This window comes from Crinia signifera, chromosome 8 (assembly GCF_055691185.1).
Source record: "Crinia signifera chromosome 8, ASM5569118v1, whole genome shotgun sequence".
NCBI classification, from domain to species: Eukaryota; Metazoa; Chordata; class Amphibia; order Anura; family Myobatrachidae; genus Crinia; species Crinia signifera.
Window position 1 is genome coordinate 15,467,493 of NC_139224.1, and position 22,074 is coordinate 15,489,566.

At 47.5% G+C, this 22,074-nt stretch overlaps 1 protein-coding gene across 2 annotated transcripts; it reads left to right on the plus strand.

Moving 5' to 3' along the window:
• Window positions 1-76: 76 nt before the first annotated feature.
• HEMK1 (HemK methyltransferase 1, mitochondrial release factors N(5)-glutamine) lies at window positions 77-18,273 on the plus strand. Of its 2 annotated transcripts, none has more exons than XM_083155805.1 (11): window positions 77-328; window positions 4,649-4,846; window positions 6,866-6,957; window positions 11,829-11,922; window positions 12,269-12,388; window positions 12,646-12,710; window positions 14,108-14,157; window positions 14,242-14,347; window positions 14,431-14,526; window positions 14,629-14,742; window positions 17,580-18,273. In XM_083155805.1, the coding sequence occupies exons 2-11, from the start codon at window positions 4,652-4,654 to the stop codon at window positions 17,608-17,610; spliced, it is 963 nt and encodes a 320-aa protein (XP_083011931.1). In that variant the 5' UTR covers window positions 77-328; window positions 4,649-4,651; the 3' UTR covers window positions 17,611-18,273. The 2 variants fall into 2 exon arrangements, with proteins under 2 accessions (XP_083011931.1, XP_083011932.1); XM_083155806.1 differs by lacking the exon at window positions 77-328 and adding an exon at window positions 534-585.
• Window positions 18,274-22,074: the final 3,801 nt, after the last annotated feature.

Sequence of the window (22,074 nt, forward strand, 5' to 3'; positions counted from 1 at the left end):
CTGACGCTTACAAAATGGCTCCGGCACGGGAGACAAAAGTGCTCCCTTGTTACTTAAGGTGGCTAAAAAGCAGATTGTGTTTATTCACTCACTTTTACGACAATATTGTGGGTGATACTCGTGTGTTACCGCTCCGCTCGCCACCTGGTTACTAAGGCAACCAGTGGTGGCGTGGAATGGATAGTGAAGGCCTCCTCCTGGGCCCCACTACAATTTAGCAACTACCGTGTTTTATCTGGGAACTAGTGTCCGGTCTTTGTTTCCGCGGGACCCCGGAAGTGTGCTGTCCTCTAACTTATAAACACATTATTAACCCCTCTGGTGCCAGGTAGGAGCAACACATGTTATATGATGTTCTGTGAGGATCTCTGAGGCTAAATAATAACAGTAATAATCATATTTGCCTACCTGACCCTCCATTACGGAGAAAATGCTCTGCTCCTGGACTTCCCTGGTAATGTAGGATTGCCATCACCTGTGGTGACACCTTTCTGATCAATTACCCAGCTCCCCACAGGTGATGTAATCATACATTACCAGGGAAGTCCAGGAGTAGAGCATTTGCTCCCTCATGGAGAGGGTCAGGTAGGCAAGTATGGTATTAATATAATATAATGTTGTATGTTCCATAGCAGGAGGACTCAGCCCATTGTACTAAGTATTCATAGACCACAGAGTGTGAGACATTGGGGTGGCATTTATTTTCTACAAGCTAATGTGGCATCAGTGAAACGCTTGGGCGGTAAATCCTGATTATGGTGGACTCTAGGGGGCAGCCTACTGTGCAGGGCAGCGCTTTCCAGAAAGTCACAGAGCTAAGATCTGGGAACCCCTCCCGTAGGATTTAAGGCATTGCCTCCCAATATTGGCCGGTATATGGCGGGACCTTCACATGTGCCCGCAGATTAAGGGGGAGTGAACTGTTCAATAACCACACCACACTTTTCTGTCACTGTGAGGGCATTCCCAACTCCCCGGGTACGTCTAATGCTGTGTACACACGAGGGCGATAGGGGCTATAATCGCTGGGAATATGGTTGCAGGCGACCATATTCCCAGTGATTGGAGTGCGCACCAGCGATAAATCGCAGGATGCGCGCTCCCGTTTTCTGCCCCATTGTAATCGCTGGTCGCAGGAGCTTGCTCCTGCGACCAGCTAATTACCTCTGCGGCTCCCCCAGCAGAGGTTCCTTTTCATCAGCGACCATCTCTGGTCGCTGATGAAAAGGAGACACTGAGCAATATATCTCGCCCCCGTGTGTACGCACCTTATGCAGCCCACACACGCGCCGATGCCGGCGGTGCGATGCTGTACGATGGGGTGCGCGCTCAGCCGCTGAGAAAATCATTAGGTGGTGAGTGAGTTGCGAATGGATTAGCAGCAATTCACAGGGCTGTAATATTTTCGCAAGCCATTCGCAGCCTTGTACAGGGCGGGGTGACCGCTATCTGATTGCAGGGCTGTGCAATTTAGAGGAGAAGCAGGTCTGCATAACTCTCAATGGGGGAATTTACTAAGATGGGAATTAGGCTTCACATGTGATATTGCTATGGGCAACCAATCAGAATCTACTTATTTATTTAGCACCCGCTAGAATATAGTAGACAGGATCTGATTGGTTGCCCATAGTGTGAAGTCTAATTCCTATTTTAGTAAATTTCCCCCAATATCTTTAATAATGCCAGAGTTGTGCTGGCCATACACTAGACCAGTGGTTCCCAACCTCCGCCCTCAAGAACCCCCAACAGTTCACGTTTTCCAGGTTTCCACACAGAATCGCAAGTGACATAATTAGCTCCACCTGTGGAACTTTTAAAATGTGTCCGTGAATAAGAAGTGCACCTGTGCACCTGCCGAGTGACCTGCAAAAGTGAACTGTTTGGGGAACTTGAGTATCCCTGCATGCGGTTTTATAAGGAGCCAGAGGATAGCCCAGAATCCCCATTACAGGTTCTGCAAACTGCGGGATGACTTCATATAAATGTGCCGAGGGTTCATCCGTCAGTAGGAAAAATCCTGACCTTCTCCTGAGACAGTGCTGGCGCCCGCACAATCAGTCCAAACCGGAATGACATAATAGCGAGTCTGTGCACATCTCGCCCGTCAGCCAGTTCTCATTAAACTGTCAGAGAAGAATATTTACTGGCTGCAGCTTTGTAATCTCCCAGGTGACATTGTGCGCGTCCCCGCCCGGTATTCCTAGAAATACCTACAAAGCGCCTCCCGCCTCTGGGTCACCTGTGGTCATGTGAACCCGGGTGACTGCTCTGATAGTAACTCACGGGGACCGAGAATCGTTTATAGTCTGCAAGAAAGTGTCCAATAATGGGAAATCTGCTTAAAGAAAAGAAACAAGGTCCTCTCGCCACACACCAATGTGGCCGCGCCCGCATGTACAGCTGAGATATGGCTTGTTGTCACGAGACTTTACTAATAGAGGGTTATTCTGGTTCACTCGCAAAGGCACAATCACTCTCTAATGGACAAAACCAAGTGCACTGCAGGTGGGGCTGATGTAAGATGTGCAGAGAGAGTTAGATTTGGGTGTTTTATTGTTTCTGTGCAGGGTAAATACTGACTGCTTTAATTTTACACTGCAATATAGACATCAGTTTGTAGTACAAACCCCACCCAACCCCACCAAAATCGAAATCTCTCTGCACATGTTACATCAGCCCCACCTGCAGTGCAGCATGGTTTTGTCCATTAGAGAGTAGGGATGGCCATCGTTGCCATTGCCATCGATGGCAATTCTGCAACTGGCCATCGATTGTGCTAAACTATGCAATGGATGATCATCAATATTTTTACATATCGATGGTCATCCATTGTGTTTGATTGATTGGCCTGTGGGCCAATCAAAACACGGGGAGGGGTTTCACGGGTGTTGGGGGCGGAACTATGCTCCGTGTCCCGGCGATTTCGAATGGTCGATGGCCATCCCTATTAGAGAGTGATTATTCCTTTGCGAGTGAACCAGAATAATCCCCACAGTCTAATAAGCACTAAGGGATGACAATAGCAATCCATTATGGTTCCGCTTTTAGGGTGTACCTGTGGGGGGCCCAAGTTGGCAGGGGACAGGCCTCCTCATATAGGGGGTTATTCTGGTTCACTCCTTGTGGTAACTTCCTTCTTCGGTGGACAAAACCATGTGCACTGCAGGGGGGCAGATGTAAAATTAGATTTGGGTGAGTTATTTTGTTTCTGTGCAGGGAAGATACTGGCTGCTTTATTTTTACACTGCAATATAGATCTCACTTTGAAGTAAAACCCCACCCAAATCTAACTCTCTCTGCACAAGTTACATCTGCCCCACCTGCAGTGCACATGTATGTCTACAATGCAGTTTTCACTGCATTTCAGGAATGTCCCCCATCCGCAGTGAACAACACCAGCTTTTAATTTATGAACTAAAAACAAAATTAGTTAAGAGATCGCTCTTTGGTGATTAAACTTAATTTAATTATAAAAAAATATAACATAATATAATAAGAACATAAATGTCACAATTCATATGGTTAAAACAGAGATGAAATTCTATCAATATTCCTTCTAATATTAATATTCCACATAGCGGCAATGTCCAACGTTGAAGGGGAGATTGGACATTATACATTCACCAGACTCTGATTGGGGTAAGAGCACAAAGGAACAACAGTTCACCTTCAAAAAAACACACTTCCCTGATTTTGGTGCTGCTATATACTGTATATCCTCATATGAAATATATGGACTTAACCATTGAAAAAGGATTTGGGGAGGTAGAGCATACCATTTGTAAGTTTAGCATTGGACATTGCCGCTATATGGAATACTAATATTTAGAAGGAAGATTGATAGAATTTCATCTCTGTTTTGGCCATATGAATTGTGACATTTGTTATTTTTATATTAGGTTATTTTTTTTTTATAATTAAATTGAAAGTTTAATCACAAGAGTAATTAATTGTGTTTATAGTTATAGATTTCCAGCTATATTCTGGGAGAAGCATAATATCAAATTTGAAGCATATTTAAAAACCATCATAAAGCTATGTACACACGGGGGCGATATATTGCTCGGATTCAGTATCCCGCTAATTTATTCTCCCTCCAGGGGTGTCGTGGACACCCCAGGAGGGAGAATGTGTCGGCATTTCGGAGGTCGGGATTTCGGCGTTCGGGAATCCGGCGTCGGGATTCTGAACGCCGGGATCCCGACCGCCGGGATTTTAACTGCATCCCATATTGCTCAGTGTCTCCTTTTCATCAGTGACCAGGATGGTTGCTGATGTAAGGGAACCTCTGCCGGGGGGAGCTGCAGAGGGAATCAGCTGGTCGCAGGAGCTTGTGATCATAAGGGGGCTAAACACGGGAGCGCGCACCTGGCAATTTAGCGCCGGTGCGCACTCCAATCACTGGCAATATGGTTGCTCAGCGACCATATTCCCAGCGATTATAGCCCGTGTGTACGCACCGTTATTGCTTAATTGGTTTAAGTTGTGCCTGATATTGTATAGAACACCAGCTTTTACCTTTGCCCAAAACTGAGGTTATCTAGAACAGATTAGGAAATGAAGGCGCAGCTGGGAACAGAGTCTGCACTGCTCAGCGCTGGGCTCCTGTTACTGCCTTGTCCTTTCCTTCATCTGTCTTTTGTTTCAGGCCATGCCAATTATACCTTATATCCTGCGCCGCCTCTTTCCCAAAGTCGCTCCAGCGCTGTGCAGGCAGTTGGGGACAGGCGCGGTTACTGCGGAGCAGTTGGCTCTGCATTGGCAAAAAGTCTTTCAGGATCATGGAATCCCAGAGCCAGAGGAGTCAAGCGAGATACTTGTGGCTCATGCACTCGGAGCCAAGACTGTGAGTATATCGCGCTCTGCAAGGTCATGCTTGTCGGAGAGATGGAGACAGTGCACTGTGTCTGCAATGTCATGCTTGTCGGAGAGATGGAGACAGTGCACTGCTCCCTGCAATGTCATGCTTGTCGGAGAGATGGAGACAGTGCACTGCTCCCTGCAATGTCATGCTTGTCGGAGAGATGGAGACAGTGCACTGTGTCTGCAATGTCATGCTTGTCGGAGAGATGGAGACAGTGCACTGCGCTCTGCAATGTCATGCTTGTCGGAGAGATGGAGACAGTGCACTGTGTCCTGCAATGTCATGCTTGTCGTAGAGATAGAGACAGTGCACTGTGTCCGCAATGTTATGCTTGTCGGAGAGATGGAGACAGTGCACTGCGCTCTGCAATGTCATGCTTGTCAGAGAGATGGAGACCGTGCACTGCGCTCTGCAATGTCATGCTTGTCGGAGAGATGGAGACAGTGCACTGTGTCCTGCAATGTCATGCTTGTCGTAGAGATAGAGACAGTGCACTGTGTCTGCAATGTTATGCTTGTCGGAGAGATGGAGACAGTGCACTGTATCTGCAATGTCATGCTTGTCGGAGAGATAGAGACAGTGCACTGTGTCTGCAATGTTATGCTTGTCGGAGAGATGGAGACAGTGCACTGCTCCCTGCAATGCCATGCTTGTCGGAGAGATGGAGACCGTGCACTGCGCCCTGCAATGTCATGCTTGTCGGAGAGATGGAGACAGTGCACTGTGCTCTGCAATGTCATGCTTGTCGGAGAGATGGAGACAGTGCACTGCTCCCTGCAATGTCATGCTTGTCGGAGAGATGGAGACAGTGCAGTGTCTGCAATGTCATGCTTGTCGGAGAGATGGAGACAGTGCACTGCGCTCTGCAATGTCATGCTTGTCGGAGAGATGGAGACAGTGCACTGTGTCTGCAATGTCATGCTTGTCGGAGAGATGGAGACAGTGCACTGCGCTCTGCAATGTCATGCTTGTCGGAGAGATGGAGACAGTGCACTGTGTCTGCAATGTCATGCTTGTCGGAGAGATGGAGACAGTGCACTGCTCCCTGCAATGTCATGCTTGTCGGAGAGATGGAGACAGTGCACTGCGCTCTGCAATGTCATGCTTGTCGGAGAGATGGAGACAGTGCACTGTGTCTGCAATGTCATGCTTGTCGGAGAGATGGAGACAGTGCACTGCTCCCTGCAATGTCATGCTTGTCGGAGAGATGGAGACAGTGCACTGCGCTCTGCAATGTCATGCTTGTCGGAGAGATGGAGACAGTGCACTGTGTCTGCAATGTCATGCTTGTCGGAGAGATGGAGACAGTGCACTGCTCCCTGCAATGTCATGCTTGTCGGAGAGATGGAGACAGTGCACTGCTCCCTGCAATGTCATGCTTGTCGGAGAGATGGAGTGAGTGCTTCGCAATGTTGTTGAAGTGATGTAGTGAGTGCTCCGTGATGTCACACTTGTCGTAGTGATGTAGTGAGGGCTCCGTGATGTCACACTTGTCGGAGTGATGTAGTGAGTCGCCGTGATGTCACACTTGTCGGAGTAATGTAGTGAGTGCTACGTGATGTCACACTTGTTGGAGTGATGTAGAGATGGAGACAGTGCACTGTGTCTGCAATGTCGTGCTTGTCGGAGAGATGGAGTGAGTGCTTCGCAATGTTGTTGAAGTGATGTAGTGAGTGCCCTGTGATGTCACACTTGTTGGAGTGATGTAGTGAGTGCCCTGTGATGTCACACTTGTTGGAGTGATGTAGTGAGTGCCCTGTGATGTCACCCTTGTTGGAGTGAGTGCCATGTGGTTATTACTTGGATACAGACTATAAGAAAGTATAGGATTCCTTGTAGCGCATCATGTATCAGTAAGAGAAGTGCTGCATTACATGTACATGAAGGATGATCAGTCTGCCTCCTGTTTCCCAGGTGTAATCACTCCCTGCTACGGCTAACACGTAGTCTATGTACAATGTGCTCTACATGACCTTGTGTTGTCCTTCATGTCACCCACAGTTTCACAGCATGCCGTCACACGTGTCCCGTGTTTACATCTCGGCAGAACAGCTGACGCTCATAGAGAGGATGGCAGAGGAGCGCATGAGAAGGTGATTACATTGCACGTGGCACAGCGCTGACGGTGCCAGGTCCTTTGTTACCTGGTAACACACAGAATGTGCCTGACAGGGGCATAAAGACTGACCGCTGTGTCATTGTTCTGGGTTATATAACCGCACAGGGCTCTGATCTCACATGTTACAGCCACTTACCTACAGGACAGTGTGCATAAGGATGAGGCGCTGACACCTGCAGAGGGACATTACTGGGCTCTGATCTCACATGTTACAGCCACTTACCTACAGGACAGTGTGCATAAGGATGAGGCGCTGACACCTGCAGAGGAACATTACTGGGCTCTGATCTCACATGTTACAGCCACTTACCTACAGGACAGTGTGCATAAGGATGAGGCGCTGACACCTGCAGAGGAACATTACTGGGCTCTGATCTCACATGTTACATCCACTTACCTACAGGACAGTGTTCATAAGGATGAGGCGCTGACACCTGCAGAGGGACATTACTGGGCTCTGATCTCCCGTGTTACATCCACTTACCTACAGGACAGTGTGCATAAGGATGAGGCGCTGACACCTGCAGAGGGACAGTACTGGGCTCTGATCTCACATGTTACAGCCACTTACCTACAGGACAGTGTTCATAAGGATGAGGCGCTGACACCTGCAGAGGGACATTACTGGGCTCTGATCTCCCGTGTTACATCCACTTACCTACAGGACAGTGTGCATAAGGATGAGGCGCTGACACCTGCAGAGGGACAGTACTGGGCTCTGATCTCACATGTTACAGCCACTTACCTACAGGACAGTGTTCATAAGGATGAGGCGCTGACACCTGCAGAGGGACATTACTGGGCTCTGATCTCCCGTGTTACATCCACTTACCTACAGGACAGTGTGCATAAGGATGAGGCGCTGACACCTGCAGAGGGACATTACTGGGCTCTGATCTCCCGTGTTACAGCCACTTACCTACAGGACAGTGTGCATAGGGATGAGGCGCTAACACCTGCAGAGGGACATTACTGGGCTCTGATCTCACATGTTACAGCCACTTACCTACAGGACAGTGTGCATAAGGATGAGGCGCTGACACCTGCAGAGGGACATTACTGGGCTCTGATCTCCCGTGTTACATCCACTTACCTACAGGACAGTGCGCATAAGGACGAGGCGTTGACACCTGCAGAGGGACAGTACTGGGCTCTGATCTCCCGTGTTACAGCCACTTACCTACAGGACAGTGTGCATAAGGACGAGGCGCTGACACCTGCAGAGGGACATTACTGGGCTCTGATCTCACATGTTACATCCACTTACTACAGGACAGTGTGCATAAGGACAAGGCGCTGACACCTGCAGAGGGACAGTACTGGGCTCTGATCTCACATGTTAACTCCACTTACCTACAGGACAGTGTGCATAAGGATGAGGCGCTGACACCAGCAGAGGGACATTACTGGGCTCCGCTCTCCCGTGTTACATCCACTTACCTACAGGACAGTGTGCATAAGGATGAGGCGCTGACACCTGCAGAGGGACATAACTGGGCTCTGATCTCCCGTGTTACATCCACTTACCTACAGGACAGTGCGCATAAGGACGAGGCGCTGACACCTGCAGAGGGACATTACTGGGCTCTGATCTCCCGTGTTACAGCCACTTACCTACAGGACAGTGTGCATAGGGATGAGGCGCTAACACCTGCAGAGGGACATTACTGGGCTCTGATCTCCCGTGTTACATCCACTTACCTACAGGACAGTGTTCATAAGGATGAGGCGCTGACACCTGCAGAGGGACATTACTGGGCTCTGATCTCACATGTTACAGCCACTTACCTACAGGACAGTGTGCATAAGGATGAGGCGCTGACACCTGCAGAGGGACATTACTGGGCTCTGATCTCCTGTGTTACATCCACTTACCTACAGGACAGTGTGCATAAGGATGAGGCACTGACACCAGCAGAGGGACATTACTGGGCTCCGATCTCCCGTGTTACATCCACTTACCTACAGGACAGTGTGCATAAGGATGAGGCACTGACACCTGCAGAGGGACATTACTGGGCTCTGATCTCCCGTGTTACATCCACTTAGCTACAGGACAGTGTGCATAGGGATGAGGCGCTGACACCTGCAGAGGAACATTACTGGGCTCTGATCTCACATGTTACATCCACTTACCTACAGGACAGTGTGCATAGGGATGAGGCACTGACACCAGCAGAGGGACATTACTGGGCTCTGATCTCACATGTTACATCCACTTACCTACAGGACAGTGTGCATAGGGATGAGGCGCTAACACCTGCAGAGGGACATTACTGGGTTCTGATCTCCCGTGTTACATCCACTTACCTACAGGACAGTGTGCATAAGGACGAGGCGCTGACACCTGCAGAGGGACATTACTGGGCTCTGGTCTCTCATGTTACAGCCACTTACCTAAAGGACAGTGTGCATAAGGATGAGGCGCTAACACCTGCAGAGGGACAGTACTGGGCTCTGATCTCCCGTGTTACATCCACTTACCTACAGGATAGTGTGCATAAGGACGAGGCGCTGACACCTGCAGAGGGACATTACTGGGTTCTGATCTCCCGTGTTACATCCACTTAGCTACAGGACAGTGTGCATAAGGATGAGGCGCTGACACCTGCAGAGGGACATTACTGGGCTCTAAACTCCCGTGTTACATCCACTTAGCTACAGGACAGTGTGCATAAGGATGAGGCGCTGACACCTGCAGAGGGACATTACTGGGCTCTGTTCTCACATGTTACATCCACTTACCTACAGGACAGTGTGCATAAGAATGAGGCACTGACACCAGCAGAGGGACATTACTGGGCTCCGCTCTCCCGTATTACATCCACTTACCTACAGGACAGTGTACATAAGGACAAGGCGCTGACACCTGCAGAGGGACATTACTGGGCTCTGATCTCCCGTGTTACATCCACTTACCTACAGGACAGTGTGCATAAGGACAAGGCACTGACACCAGCAGAGGGACATTACTGGGATCTGATCTCCCGTGTTACATCCACTTACCTACAGGACAGTGTACATAAGGACAAGGCGCTGACACCTGCAGAGGGACATTACTGGGCTCTGATCTCACATGTTACAGCCACTTACCTACAGGACAGTGCGCATAAGGACGAGGCGCTGACACCTGCAGAGGGACATTACTGGGCTCTGATCTCCCGTGTTACAGCCACTTACCTACAGGACAGTGCGCATAAGGATGAGGCGCTGACACCTGCAGAGGGACATTACTGGGCTCTGATCTCCCGTGTTACATCCACTTACCTACAGGACAGTGCGCATAAGGACGAGGCGCTGACACCTGCAGAGGGACATTACTGGGCTCTGATTTCCCGTGTTACAGCCACTTACCTACAGGACAGTGTGCATAGGGATGAGGCGCTAACACCTGCAGAGGGACATTACTGGGCTCTGATCCCCCATGTTACATCCACTTACCTACAGGATAGTGTGCATAAGGATGAGGCGCTGACACCTGCAGAGGGACATTACTGGGCTCCGATCTCCCGTGTTACAGCCACTTACCTACAGGACAGTGTACATGAGGACAAGGCGCTGACACCTGCAGAGGGACATTACTGGGCTCTGATCTCACATGTTACAGCCACTTACCTACAGGACAGTGTGCATAAGGATGAGGCGCTGACACCTGCAGAGGGACATTACTGGGCTCCGATCTCCCATGTTACAGCCACTTACCTACAGGACAGTGTACATAAGGACAAGGCGCTGACACCTGCAGAGGGACATTACTGGTCTCTGATCTCCCGTGTTACATCCACTTACCTACAGGACAGTGTGCATAAGGACGAGGCACTGACACCTGCAGAGGGACATTACTGGGTTCTGATCTCCCGTGTTACATCCACTTACCTACAGGACAGTGTGCATAAGGACGAGGCGCTGACACCTGCAGAGGGACATTACTGGGCTCTGATCTCCCGTGTTACATCCACTTACCTACAGGACAGTGTGCATAAGGACGAGGCGCTGACACCTGCAGAGGGACAGTACTGGGCTCTGATCTCCCGTGTTACATCCACTTACCTACAGGACAGTGTGCATAAGGACGAGGCACTGACACCTGCAGAGGGACATTACTGGGCTCCGATCTCCCGTGTTACATCCACTTAGCTACAGGACAGTATGCATAGGGATGAGGCGCTGACACCTGCAGAGGGACATTACTGGGCTCCGATCCCCCGTGTTACATCCACTTACATACAGGACAGTGTGCATAAGGACGAGGCGCTGACACCTGCAGAGGGACATTACTGGGCTCTGATCTCACATGTTACAGACACTTACCTACAGGACAGTGTGCATAAGGACGAGGCGCTGACACCTGCAGAGGGACATTACTGGGCTCTGATCTCCCGTGTTACATCCACTTACCTACAGGACAGTGCGCATAAGGATGAGGCGCTGACACCTGCAGAGGGACATTACTGGGCTCTGATCTCCCGTGTTACATCCACTTAGCTACAGGACAGTGTGCATAAGGACGAGGCGCTGACACCTGCAGAGGGACATTACTGGGCTCTGATCTCCCGTGTTACAGCCACTTACCTACAGGACAGTGTGCATAAGGACGAGGCGCTGACACCTGCAGAGGGACATTACTGGGCTCTGATCTCCCGTGTTACATCCACTTACCTACAGGACAGTGTGCATAAGGATGAGACGCTGACACCCGCAGAGGGACAGTACTGGGCTTTGTATTTCCACCCTCAGAACATGTGAGATTGGGGTTCTTGTTGGTCAGGGTGGTCGTCCGTATCTCTTATAATGCTTCTACCACTGCAAAGTACGTCAGTAACAGTAATGTTCTCCCCGTTACAGGGTCCCCGTCCAGTACATTATTGGGGAGTGGGATTTCTTGGACATGACGTTACAAATGAGGCCTCCTGTGTTCATCCCGCGGCCGGAGACAGAGGTAAGAGGAGATATGTTACCTTACAGGGAAAGTGCGGCTGTGCTACAGCATCTCAGAGTACTTGGTGTATAATGCACAGAACGGGCGACACTGCGGGATCTGGGGTCACATCTCTGGGTGAGCATCGCTTGGTAGATCTGCGGTAGTGGTAAGAGGAGCAGCGTATGCACAGGTAGCTGGTATAGTATATACCTGTATATATCTGTCAGGTAATGATAGATGTCTCTAGTATGGAGAATGGTCCGTCCATCTCCCCGTACACTAACTCTGCAGTGTTTACTCCTAACTCTCTGCTATTTACAGCCGTCTCCGTGCATGACTGTGATCTCTACTGTATCGTACACAGGAACTGGTGGGATTGGTTGTGGATGGCGCAGATCTGCGCCGTTCTGCGAAGACCACGGTACTAGAAGTTGGCTGTGGATCGGGAGCCGTGTCTTTGGCGCTACTCCGGGGCATTCCTCAGGTATCAGCACCTATTTATCCCCGTTGAGTTCCCTCCACCATAGCGGTAAAGATGAACTAGAGCCATACTGATGCAGGTAGCGGAACCTCCAGGACAGCTCTATGGTTATCGCTGCCTCGCTATTGGTGCAGAGTCCTCTGTGTATACGGTTCAGCAGTATGTGTATGGGTTATAGCAGTGCCGGGGGTTGTGGGTTACCTGTTGGGAATCCCGCCCATGCACATCACCATGTGACTCCTCTCATGTCTGTATTCCAGGCGCGGGTGATCGCCATTGATAAAACTGAAGCTGCTGTGAATCTGACGCAGGACAACGCAAAGAGGTGATTGATTGTAATAGCACAACGCAGCCGGTTATTATATGGGGAACCACAACGCAGCCTCTTATTATATGGGGAACCACAACGCAGCCGGTTATTATATTGGGAACCACAAAGCAGCCGGTTATTATATGGGGGAACCACAACGCAGCCGGTTATTATATGGGTGAACCACAACGCAGACGGTTATTATATGGGGGAACCACAACGCAGCCGGTTATTATATGGGGGAACCACAATGCAGCCGGTTATTATATGGGGAACCACAACGCAGCCTCTTATTATATGGGGAACCACAACGCAGCCGGTTATTATATTGGGAACCACAAAGCAGCCGGTTATTATATGGGGGAACCACAACGCAGCCGGTTATTATATGGGGGAACCACAACGCAGCCGGTTATTATATGGGGAACCACAACGCAGCCGGTTATTATATGGGGGCACCACAACGCAGCCGGTTATTATATGGGGTACCACAAAGCAGCCGGTTATTATTATATGGGGGAACCACTACACAGCCGGTTATTATTATATGGGGGAACCACAACGCAGCCGGTTATTATATGGGGGAACCACAACGCAGCCAGTTATTATATGGGGGAACCACAACGCAGCTGGTTATTATTATATGGGGAACCACAATGCAGCCAGTTATTATATGGTGGAACCACAACGCAGCCGGTTATTATTATATGGGGAACCACAATGCAGCCGGTTATTATTATATGGGGAACCACAATGCAGCCGGTTATTATATGGGGAACCACAATGCAGCCGGTTATTATTATATGGGGAACCACAAAGCAGCCGGTTATTATTATATGGGGAACCACAACGCAGCCGGTTATTATATGGGGAACCACAAAGCAGCCGGTTATTATATGGGGAACCACAAAGCAGCCGGTTATTATTATATGGGGGAACCACAATGCAGCTGATTATTATGTGAAAGTGTTGGGGGACACCTACTATCTAATGGAAGAGCATTAGAGGTACAGCTGGGCATTTTCAAAACTGACAGTGCACATACAGCATTAACAGTGGTAAGTTTTAGCAGATGTAGAAATGGTGATATCACAGCTGAATAGCCAGATTCAGCAGCCAGGAGCAGTATGATGTGAGGATGAAGTGAGCTCACTCACAGCTGTCCTTTGGTTTTCTGAGTTGCTGTTGTTTTCTGTCTTTCTGTTGTCTATAATGTACTTAGTCTACAGCACAGGTTCTCAAAGTCGGTTCTCAGAGAATCAAGTGAAACGATTAGCTCCACCTGTGGATCTTTTACAATGTGTCAGTCAGTAATGTCAGGTGACCTGGAAAACGTGAACTGCGTGGGGTCCTGAGGACCGAGTTTGAGAACCACTGGTTCACATGGCTCTGATTCCTTGTCCTTCCCGCAGACTTGGTCTTCAGCATCGGATCCGGATTCTGCTGCACGACATATTATCAGGTAAGATAGGGGAAGTCTCTCTCCTGCTCTCTAATTCCTCTCTTCCTCTCTGTAACGACTGTCTCGCTGGCTTCCGTCTCGCAGATCCCACGGAGCGTCTCTTGGAGCTGGGCCCTGTAGGTGTTGTGGTCAGTAACCCTCCTTACATATTTACAGAGGACATGTCCCAGCTGGAGCCGGAGATCCGCAGGTAAAGCCACGGCGCTCTGTACATTGTGACAGTAGCCGCGGTGGGCAATGATGTGTCGTTTCTTAGTCTCTTCTTGATCCTAGGTATGAAGATCATTCCGCATTAGATGGGGGTCCTGATGGGATGGATGTGATTAAGGGGATCCTGCGTCTTGCACCTCGCCTGTTATCACCTAATGGGTAGGAGACATTACAGTGATGCACCGACCCCGGCTCACTGGAGACAGGGGGGGGGGCATACTGGGGTACAGGTCTGATCTTGTTCTCATCTTACTCTTACAGGGATATTTTCCTAGAGGTGGACCCCAGGCACCCCGACATGGTGGAAGCTTGGCTGCGTGACCACCACGAGGAAGAGCTGCAGCTTCTCAGTACTGTCAGGGACTTTTGTGGCAAGTGAGTGTAATGTTCTGCTGGGAAACCCATTTGCCAAGCGCCACTTTCTGTACGTGGCACCAGTGTATCAAACACACATGTAACTGCTACAGTATGTGCCACTGTCTGTACGTGGTATCTATATATCACACACACACACACACGCAAACGTGTAATTGCTACAGTATGGGCCACTGTCTGTACGTGGTATCTATATATCACACACACACGCGCGCAAACGTGTAATTGCTACAGTATGGGCCACTGTCTGTACGTGGTATTTATGTATTAAACTTCTCTCTACACCCACACACACACACACACACACACACACACACACACACACACACACACGTGTAGCTGATATGTGCCACTTACTGTAAATGACATTTATGTATGTATAACTGCTATGTATGTAAAACTGCTATGTATGTATATATGTATCTATCACATCACCATGTGTAACTGCTATGTATGTATGTATGTATAACTGCTATGTATGTATGTATGTATGTATGTATAACTGCTATGTATGTATGTATGTATGTCTGCTATGTATGTATATATGTATCTATCACATCACCATGTGTAACTGCTATGTATGTATGTATAACTGCTATGTATGTATGTATGTATGTATGTATAACTGCTATGTATGTATATATGTATCTATCACATCACCATGTGTAACTGCTATGTATGTATGACATCACCATGTGTAACTGCTATGTATGTATGACATCACCATGTGTAACTGCTATGTATGTATGACATCACCATGTGTAACTGCTATGTATGACATCACTATGTGTAACTGCTATGTATGTATGTATGTATGACATCACTAAGTGTAACTGCTATGTATGTATGTATGACATCACCATGTGTAACTTCTATGTATATATGACATCACTATGTGTAACTGCTATGTACGTGCCATGTATGTATGACATCACCATGTGTAACTGCTATGTATGTATTTATGTATGTATGACATCACCATGTGTAACTGCTATGTATGTGCCATGTATGTCTGTATGTATGTATGTATGTATGACATCACCATGTGTAACGGCTATGTACGTGCCATGTATGTATGACATCACCATGTGTAACTGCTATGTATGTATGTATGTATGTATGACATCACTATGTGTAACTGCTATGTATGTGCCATGTATGTATGACATCACCATGTGTAACTGCTATGTATGTATGTATAACTGCTATGTATGTATGTATGTATGTATGTATAACTGCTATGTATGTATATATGTATCTATCACATCACCATGTGTAACTGCTATGTATGTATGTATGACATCACCATGTGTAACTGCTATGTATGTATGTATGTATGACATCACCATGTGTAACTGCTATGTATGTATGACATCACCATGTGTAACTGCTATGTATGACATCACTATGTGTAACTGCTATGTATGTATGTATGACATCACCATGTGTAACTTCTATGTATATATGACATCACTATATGTAACAGCTATGTACGTGCCATGTATGTATGACATCACCATGTGTAACTGCTATGTATGTATGTATGTATGTATGTATGTATGACATCACTATGTGTAACTGCTATGTATGTGCCATGTATGTATGACATCACCATGTGTAACTGCTATGTATGTATGACATCACCATGTGTAACTGCTATGTATGTATGTATGTATGTATGTCATCACCATGTGTAACTGCTATGTATGTGCCATGTATGTATGTATGTATGTATGTATGACATCACCATTTGTAACTGCTATGTACGTGCCATGTATGTATGACATCACCATGTGTAACTGCTATGTATGTATGTATGTATGACATCACTATGTGTAACTGCTATGTATGTGCCATGTATGTATGACATCACCATGTGTAACTGCTATGTATGTATTTATGTATGTATGACATCACCATGTGTAACTGCTATGTATGTATGTATGTATGTATGTATGTATGACATCACTATGTGTGACTGCTATGTATGTGCCATGTATGTATGTATGTATGTATGTATGTATGACATCACCATGTGTAACTGCTATGTACGTGCCATGTATGTATGATATCACCATGTGTAACTGCTCTGTATGTATGTATGTATGACATCACCATGTGTAACTGCTATGTATGTATGTATGTATGTATGACATCACCATGTGTAACTGCTATGTATGTATGACATCACCATGTGTAACGACTATGTACGTGCCATGTATGTATGACATCACCATGTGTAACTGCTATGTATGTATGTATGTATGACATCACCATGTGTAACGACTATGTACGTGCCATGTATGTATGACATCACCATGTGTAACAGCTATGTATGTATGTATGTATGATATCACCATGTGTAACGGCTATGTATGTATGTATGTATGTATGTATGTATGACATCACCATGTGTAATGGCTATGTACGTATGTATGACATCACCATGTGTAACGGCTATGTATGTATGTATGTATGACATCACCATGTGTAACTGCTATGTATGTATGACATCACTGTGTGTAATGGCTATGTATGTATGTATGTATGTATGTATGTATGTATGACATCACCATGTGTAACTGCTATGTATGTATGTATGTATGTATGTATGACATCACCATGTGTAACTGCTATGTATGTATGACATCACTATGTGTAACGGCTATGTATGTATGTATGTATGACATCACTATGTGTAATGGCTATGTATGTATGTATGTACTGTATGACTTCACCATGTGTAACGGCTATGTACGTGCCATGTATGTATAGCGCTTCTCAGCAGGCTGGATGCATGTGTCTTGTCTGATATCTTGCACATCTGTTGTCCTTAGGTCGAGGTTTCTTCACATTCGGAGACGATGATGAGTTAGCTGCGGGTGCCAGGTGCCAGTCCCCGCCAGTCACTTGCCCGCATGTTACTGTATAAAGCCCTAATGTGGCTGTTCCAGCTATCACAGTTATTACTTGGATTCCTATGTGGAGCTGAGAGGAGAGTTTGGTCTCACTGGGGCCGTGTGGACCTGAGACGCGGCTATAACGCAGTCTGTGCGCCATCTGTCCTGTAATATGAAGCGTCCTACGATGTGATAATGAACTGGCCGTGTGGATTATTTCTGATACTATTGGATATTGCTATGAGTTGGTGTTATACATCAGGATTATTTATATGGTGCCCCGAGGGTCCCGTAGCACTGGACATAGAGAACAGGACATACTGCAGATATTACAGGAGAACATCTGGTTTTCCTATCCTATAGGGGGCGCTGATACGATTACACTAATATTACGGTTTTCAGTTTGTACCTGTATATAAGAATAATAATCGTAAGTATAGAAGAAGCTTTACATACAATGCTCACTTGTTAGGAATCAGTCTGTTAAGCCAATAAATCATAGTGTGATTGCGATTGGCCCTGAATGGTCACGTGATCAGTGATCAGTCAGAGGTTTAACAATTCTGTATCGTTATTTTTTTATTACACCTAATTAATAAATCAATGTGCGGGGAAGTCCTGCGGAGCATTGCGCTGCTGGGTAAATACTGTGTGTGGTACGATAACAGATACATGTATGTTTGTATGTATGTGTACTAGCGTGTCCGGTCACTCAGTCCCCATACTGTTAGGGTCAGAGGTCGCAGAGCTGCCTGTGACGTCATATATTTACCGGTTCCGAGTGTGTCTGTCTGCAGGACCTCTCTGTATGACGGCAGATCCACCTTATACCAACCAGTGTAGGTGCTGGTCACACAATCCTACCACCATTATATATGCCTAGAGGCGCCAACGTCTGATCTAACAGCTGTCGTCATTACACAGCTAATGTAATGTACAGAGCCGACACATTCCCCCCCCCCCCCCCCCCTTCCCCTGCCATCAGGGACTGTGTACCATTGTCGTTTCCTAGAAGCCACAGTGACAAAGTCCTCAAGTACCCAGAGATCTTTCCAGGAATCCGGAAATGAACGGTGAGCGCAGGAATAGTCAGGCGGCCCCTAAATAATACCCTCCTCCGCTTCTTCCCAGAATCATCCTTCCCGTCCTGTGTTATATCTATCTATCAATCTATAGACACTTTGCTTACATAAAGGCCCTTACTCTGGTTCACTGGCAAAGGCAAATTCCTTCTCAAATGGACAAAACCGTGTGCACTGCAGGGGGGGCAGATGTAACATGTGCAGAGAGAATTAGATTTGGGTGAGTTATTTTGTTTCTGTGCAGGGTAAATACTGGCTGCGTTATTTTTACACTGCAATATAGATCTCACTTTGAAGTAAAACCCCACCCAAATCTAATTCTCTCTGCACAAGTTACATCTGCCCCACCTGCAGTGCGCATGGTTTTGTCCATTTGAGCAGGAATTTGCCTTGGCGAGTGAACCAGAATAAGGGCCAATGTGTACGTACAGATTATCCTGTCTCCATGGATATCCCCCTCAGTCCTATGAGCCGATTGTCAGCTTCATGCACAAGACGGAGTTATCCCAGCACTTGGCCTTATTTTAGTTTCACTGTTTCTGACAAAATCCTTCTTAGATGGACAAAACCATGTGCACTGCAGGGGGGCAGATGTAACATGTGCAGAGAGAGTTAGATTTGTGTGTTATTTTGTTTCTGTGCAGGGTAAATACTGACTGCTTTATTTTTACACTGCAATATAGATCTCACTTTGAAGTAAAACCCCACCCAAATCTAACTCTCTCTGCACGTTACATCTGCCCCACCTGCAGTGCACATGCTTTTGTCCATCTAAGAAGGATTTTGTCAGAAAGAGTGAACTAGAATAAACCCCTGTGTTGTTATGTTTGGTGACATGTATATAGGGAACACACGTGGCAGTGGGATATATATATATAATTTCTAGATGATTTTTGTTGGCGAATTGTGTATTTGACAAATACAGTAGTGTGTTAAATACAAACATAAATATGTTGCACGAGGGGTATGGATCAAAGGGTTGACAAGGGAAGGTCGACACACCTGAAGGTCGACTTGGGGTTAGGTCGACAGGGTCATTAGGTTGACATGAACTAGGTCAAAAGGTTAACATGGGGTTTTTCACATTTTTTTTATCCCAAATGTCAACATGGACACTAAAAAAAAGTGCACCGCGTCTCCTCAAATGGCTCACTGTCCTCACCGTGCTTCAGGCACACTATTTTTTTTTCCTACCACACCCTAGTGGATGGTAGGGCATGAAATAGTGCCTGTCGACCTTTTGACTGTCAACTTAACCCCATGTCGACCTTCATGTGTGTCGACCTAGTGACAGTATCCCACAATGAAAGTTCTACGCTTCTGACAAATTGTTAATTCACAGTTGCACGTTGTATCGAAGATCAAAATGGACTTTTGGCCCTGGAGTTCTTTCCCCGGATGCGTCGACGCGGCACGGCTAAGATGATCTATTTTGCTCGGCTACTGACTAATAAACAATGGCTACAACTGAAGAGGTTCTTCTCTCATCCTACTACAAACCACCAACCTCGCTATAAGATTCATTGTATTTTATTTGCATGCAAAATTTTCGCACGGCCACCTAGTCATAATATCGATCTCAAAATGTCAACATGCACATCATGTCGACAGCAAGCATGTCCACATTCTGAATGTCCACAATCATAATGTCGCATTACAGGTTTAAGGTTAGACTGCAGCTAATTCAGGGCTATCACAGCAGGGAGACTTTACATGCCGACATTGTGCGCTTCATCATACGGTCTGTGTCGGCATTCATAATGGGCTGAATCCCTTCATCATAGCCCTACCTCCGCTATACAATGGACACAATCTTTTTGCCACTCCCCGTCGGCCACATCCTTTGCACTTGACAGCGCTTTCCCTTCCCAGGGCACGTCAATGGGTTGACCACTATTGGATGACATGAAAAAAGTCGACATAGTTTTTACATTATTTGCTGGTAATGTAGACATGGACTCGGAATGAGCATCCCGCGTCCCTGCTGCAGGCATTGTGCCACGCTGCGCTCAGTGCACGGTTATATTCTCCCACTGTATCTGATCTGTAGCGCGGCTGTAACCGGTGTGTGATTATTATACTGTGGAACTACAAGTCCCAGCATGTATCCTGTTTCTGGTATAGAGCGACTGGGTTTTTGGACTTAGTAGTGGCTGCTACAGATATAGGGGGTTGTTCTGGTTAATTCGCAAGGCTGCAAATTCTCAGCCTTGCGAGTCCAGCAGATGTATTTATATAACTATATGAATGGCTTTAGTGCTGCTGGAACGCGAGGAGTTACAGCAGCAGCTCCCCGGCAGGCGGTGATGATGATACATCGCAGGCAGCAGCAGCAGCTTCCCGGAGGCGCACACGGAGGGGGGGAGGGGGCGCTGGGCTGCTGCTGCTGCTACATTGTATCACCGCTTCCCGGGAACACAGAGCGGGGAATTTCCACACTTCCCGAGAACACAGAGCTGGGAGCGCCCTGATTGGCTGACAGCCTCTTGCAGGCTCCGCCCCCGGCTTTATCAGCATTTTCCTAGAAAGGGACCAGTTCCAGAGAAGGGCGGAGGAGGGGGGGTGATGATCTCTTCTGCAGAACTCTCCCATCCCCAGAGCGGCGGCTCACAGTGTAAACATTGTTCCCTCCTGTGCCTGAGACTCCGCCATTGTTATACACATTATATTATACACGAATAATGTCTGAGACTCCGCCATTGTTATACACATTATATTATACACGGATAATGGGGGGTATTCAATGCTGTGGGCGAGCGGCGACAGCGAGCAGAGCTTCCTGCTTGCTGTCACCACTCACCCTGTCAGTATTCAACGCAGCCCCCTCATACGCCAATTCCCCCTCGCTCCATTTTTTGAGTTAGGGGGAATTGGCGTATGCGGCGAGACTCGCGGCTAAATACAGCGAGTTTTCTGCATTAGCCGCGGGTCTCGCTGTTTTGGGGATTTCCCCAGGACATTGAATAGAGCGAGCGGCCGGCGCTGTATTCAAAACAACGAGGATCGCTGGTTTTCTGCAACCCTCGCTGTTTAACCCCCTCGCCAGCCGCATTGAATACCTGCCAATGTCTGAGGCTCCTCCTCGCCCTCTGCACATTATGGTGGTGTCACTGGTATATGGGGCTTGTAGAGCAGCTTTCGCTCTATAATGCCCATCTCTCACTAGTAATCCAATGTGAATGCCATCTGGCCGAATTTATTACAATAAAGATGCGGTTCCCTCCTCCGTTAGCTGATCACCGGCATCTCAGCAGACGTCCGATAATAGGGCCGAATAGCTGGAAGCGGCCAATCATATCCCCGGAAGTAGGGATGGCCATCTTTGCCTTTGCCATCAATGACGAAAGTGC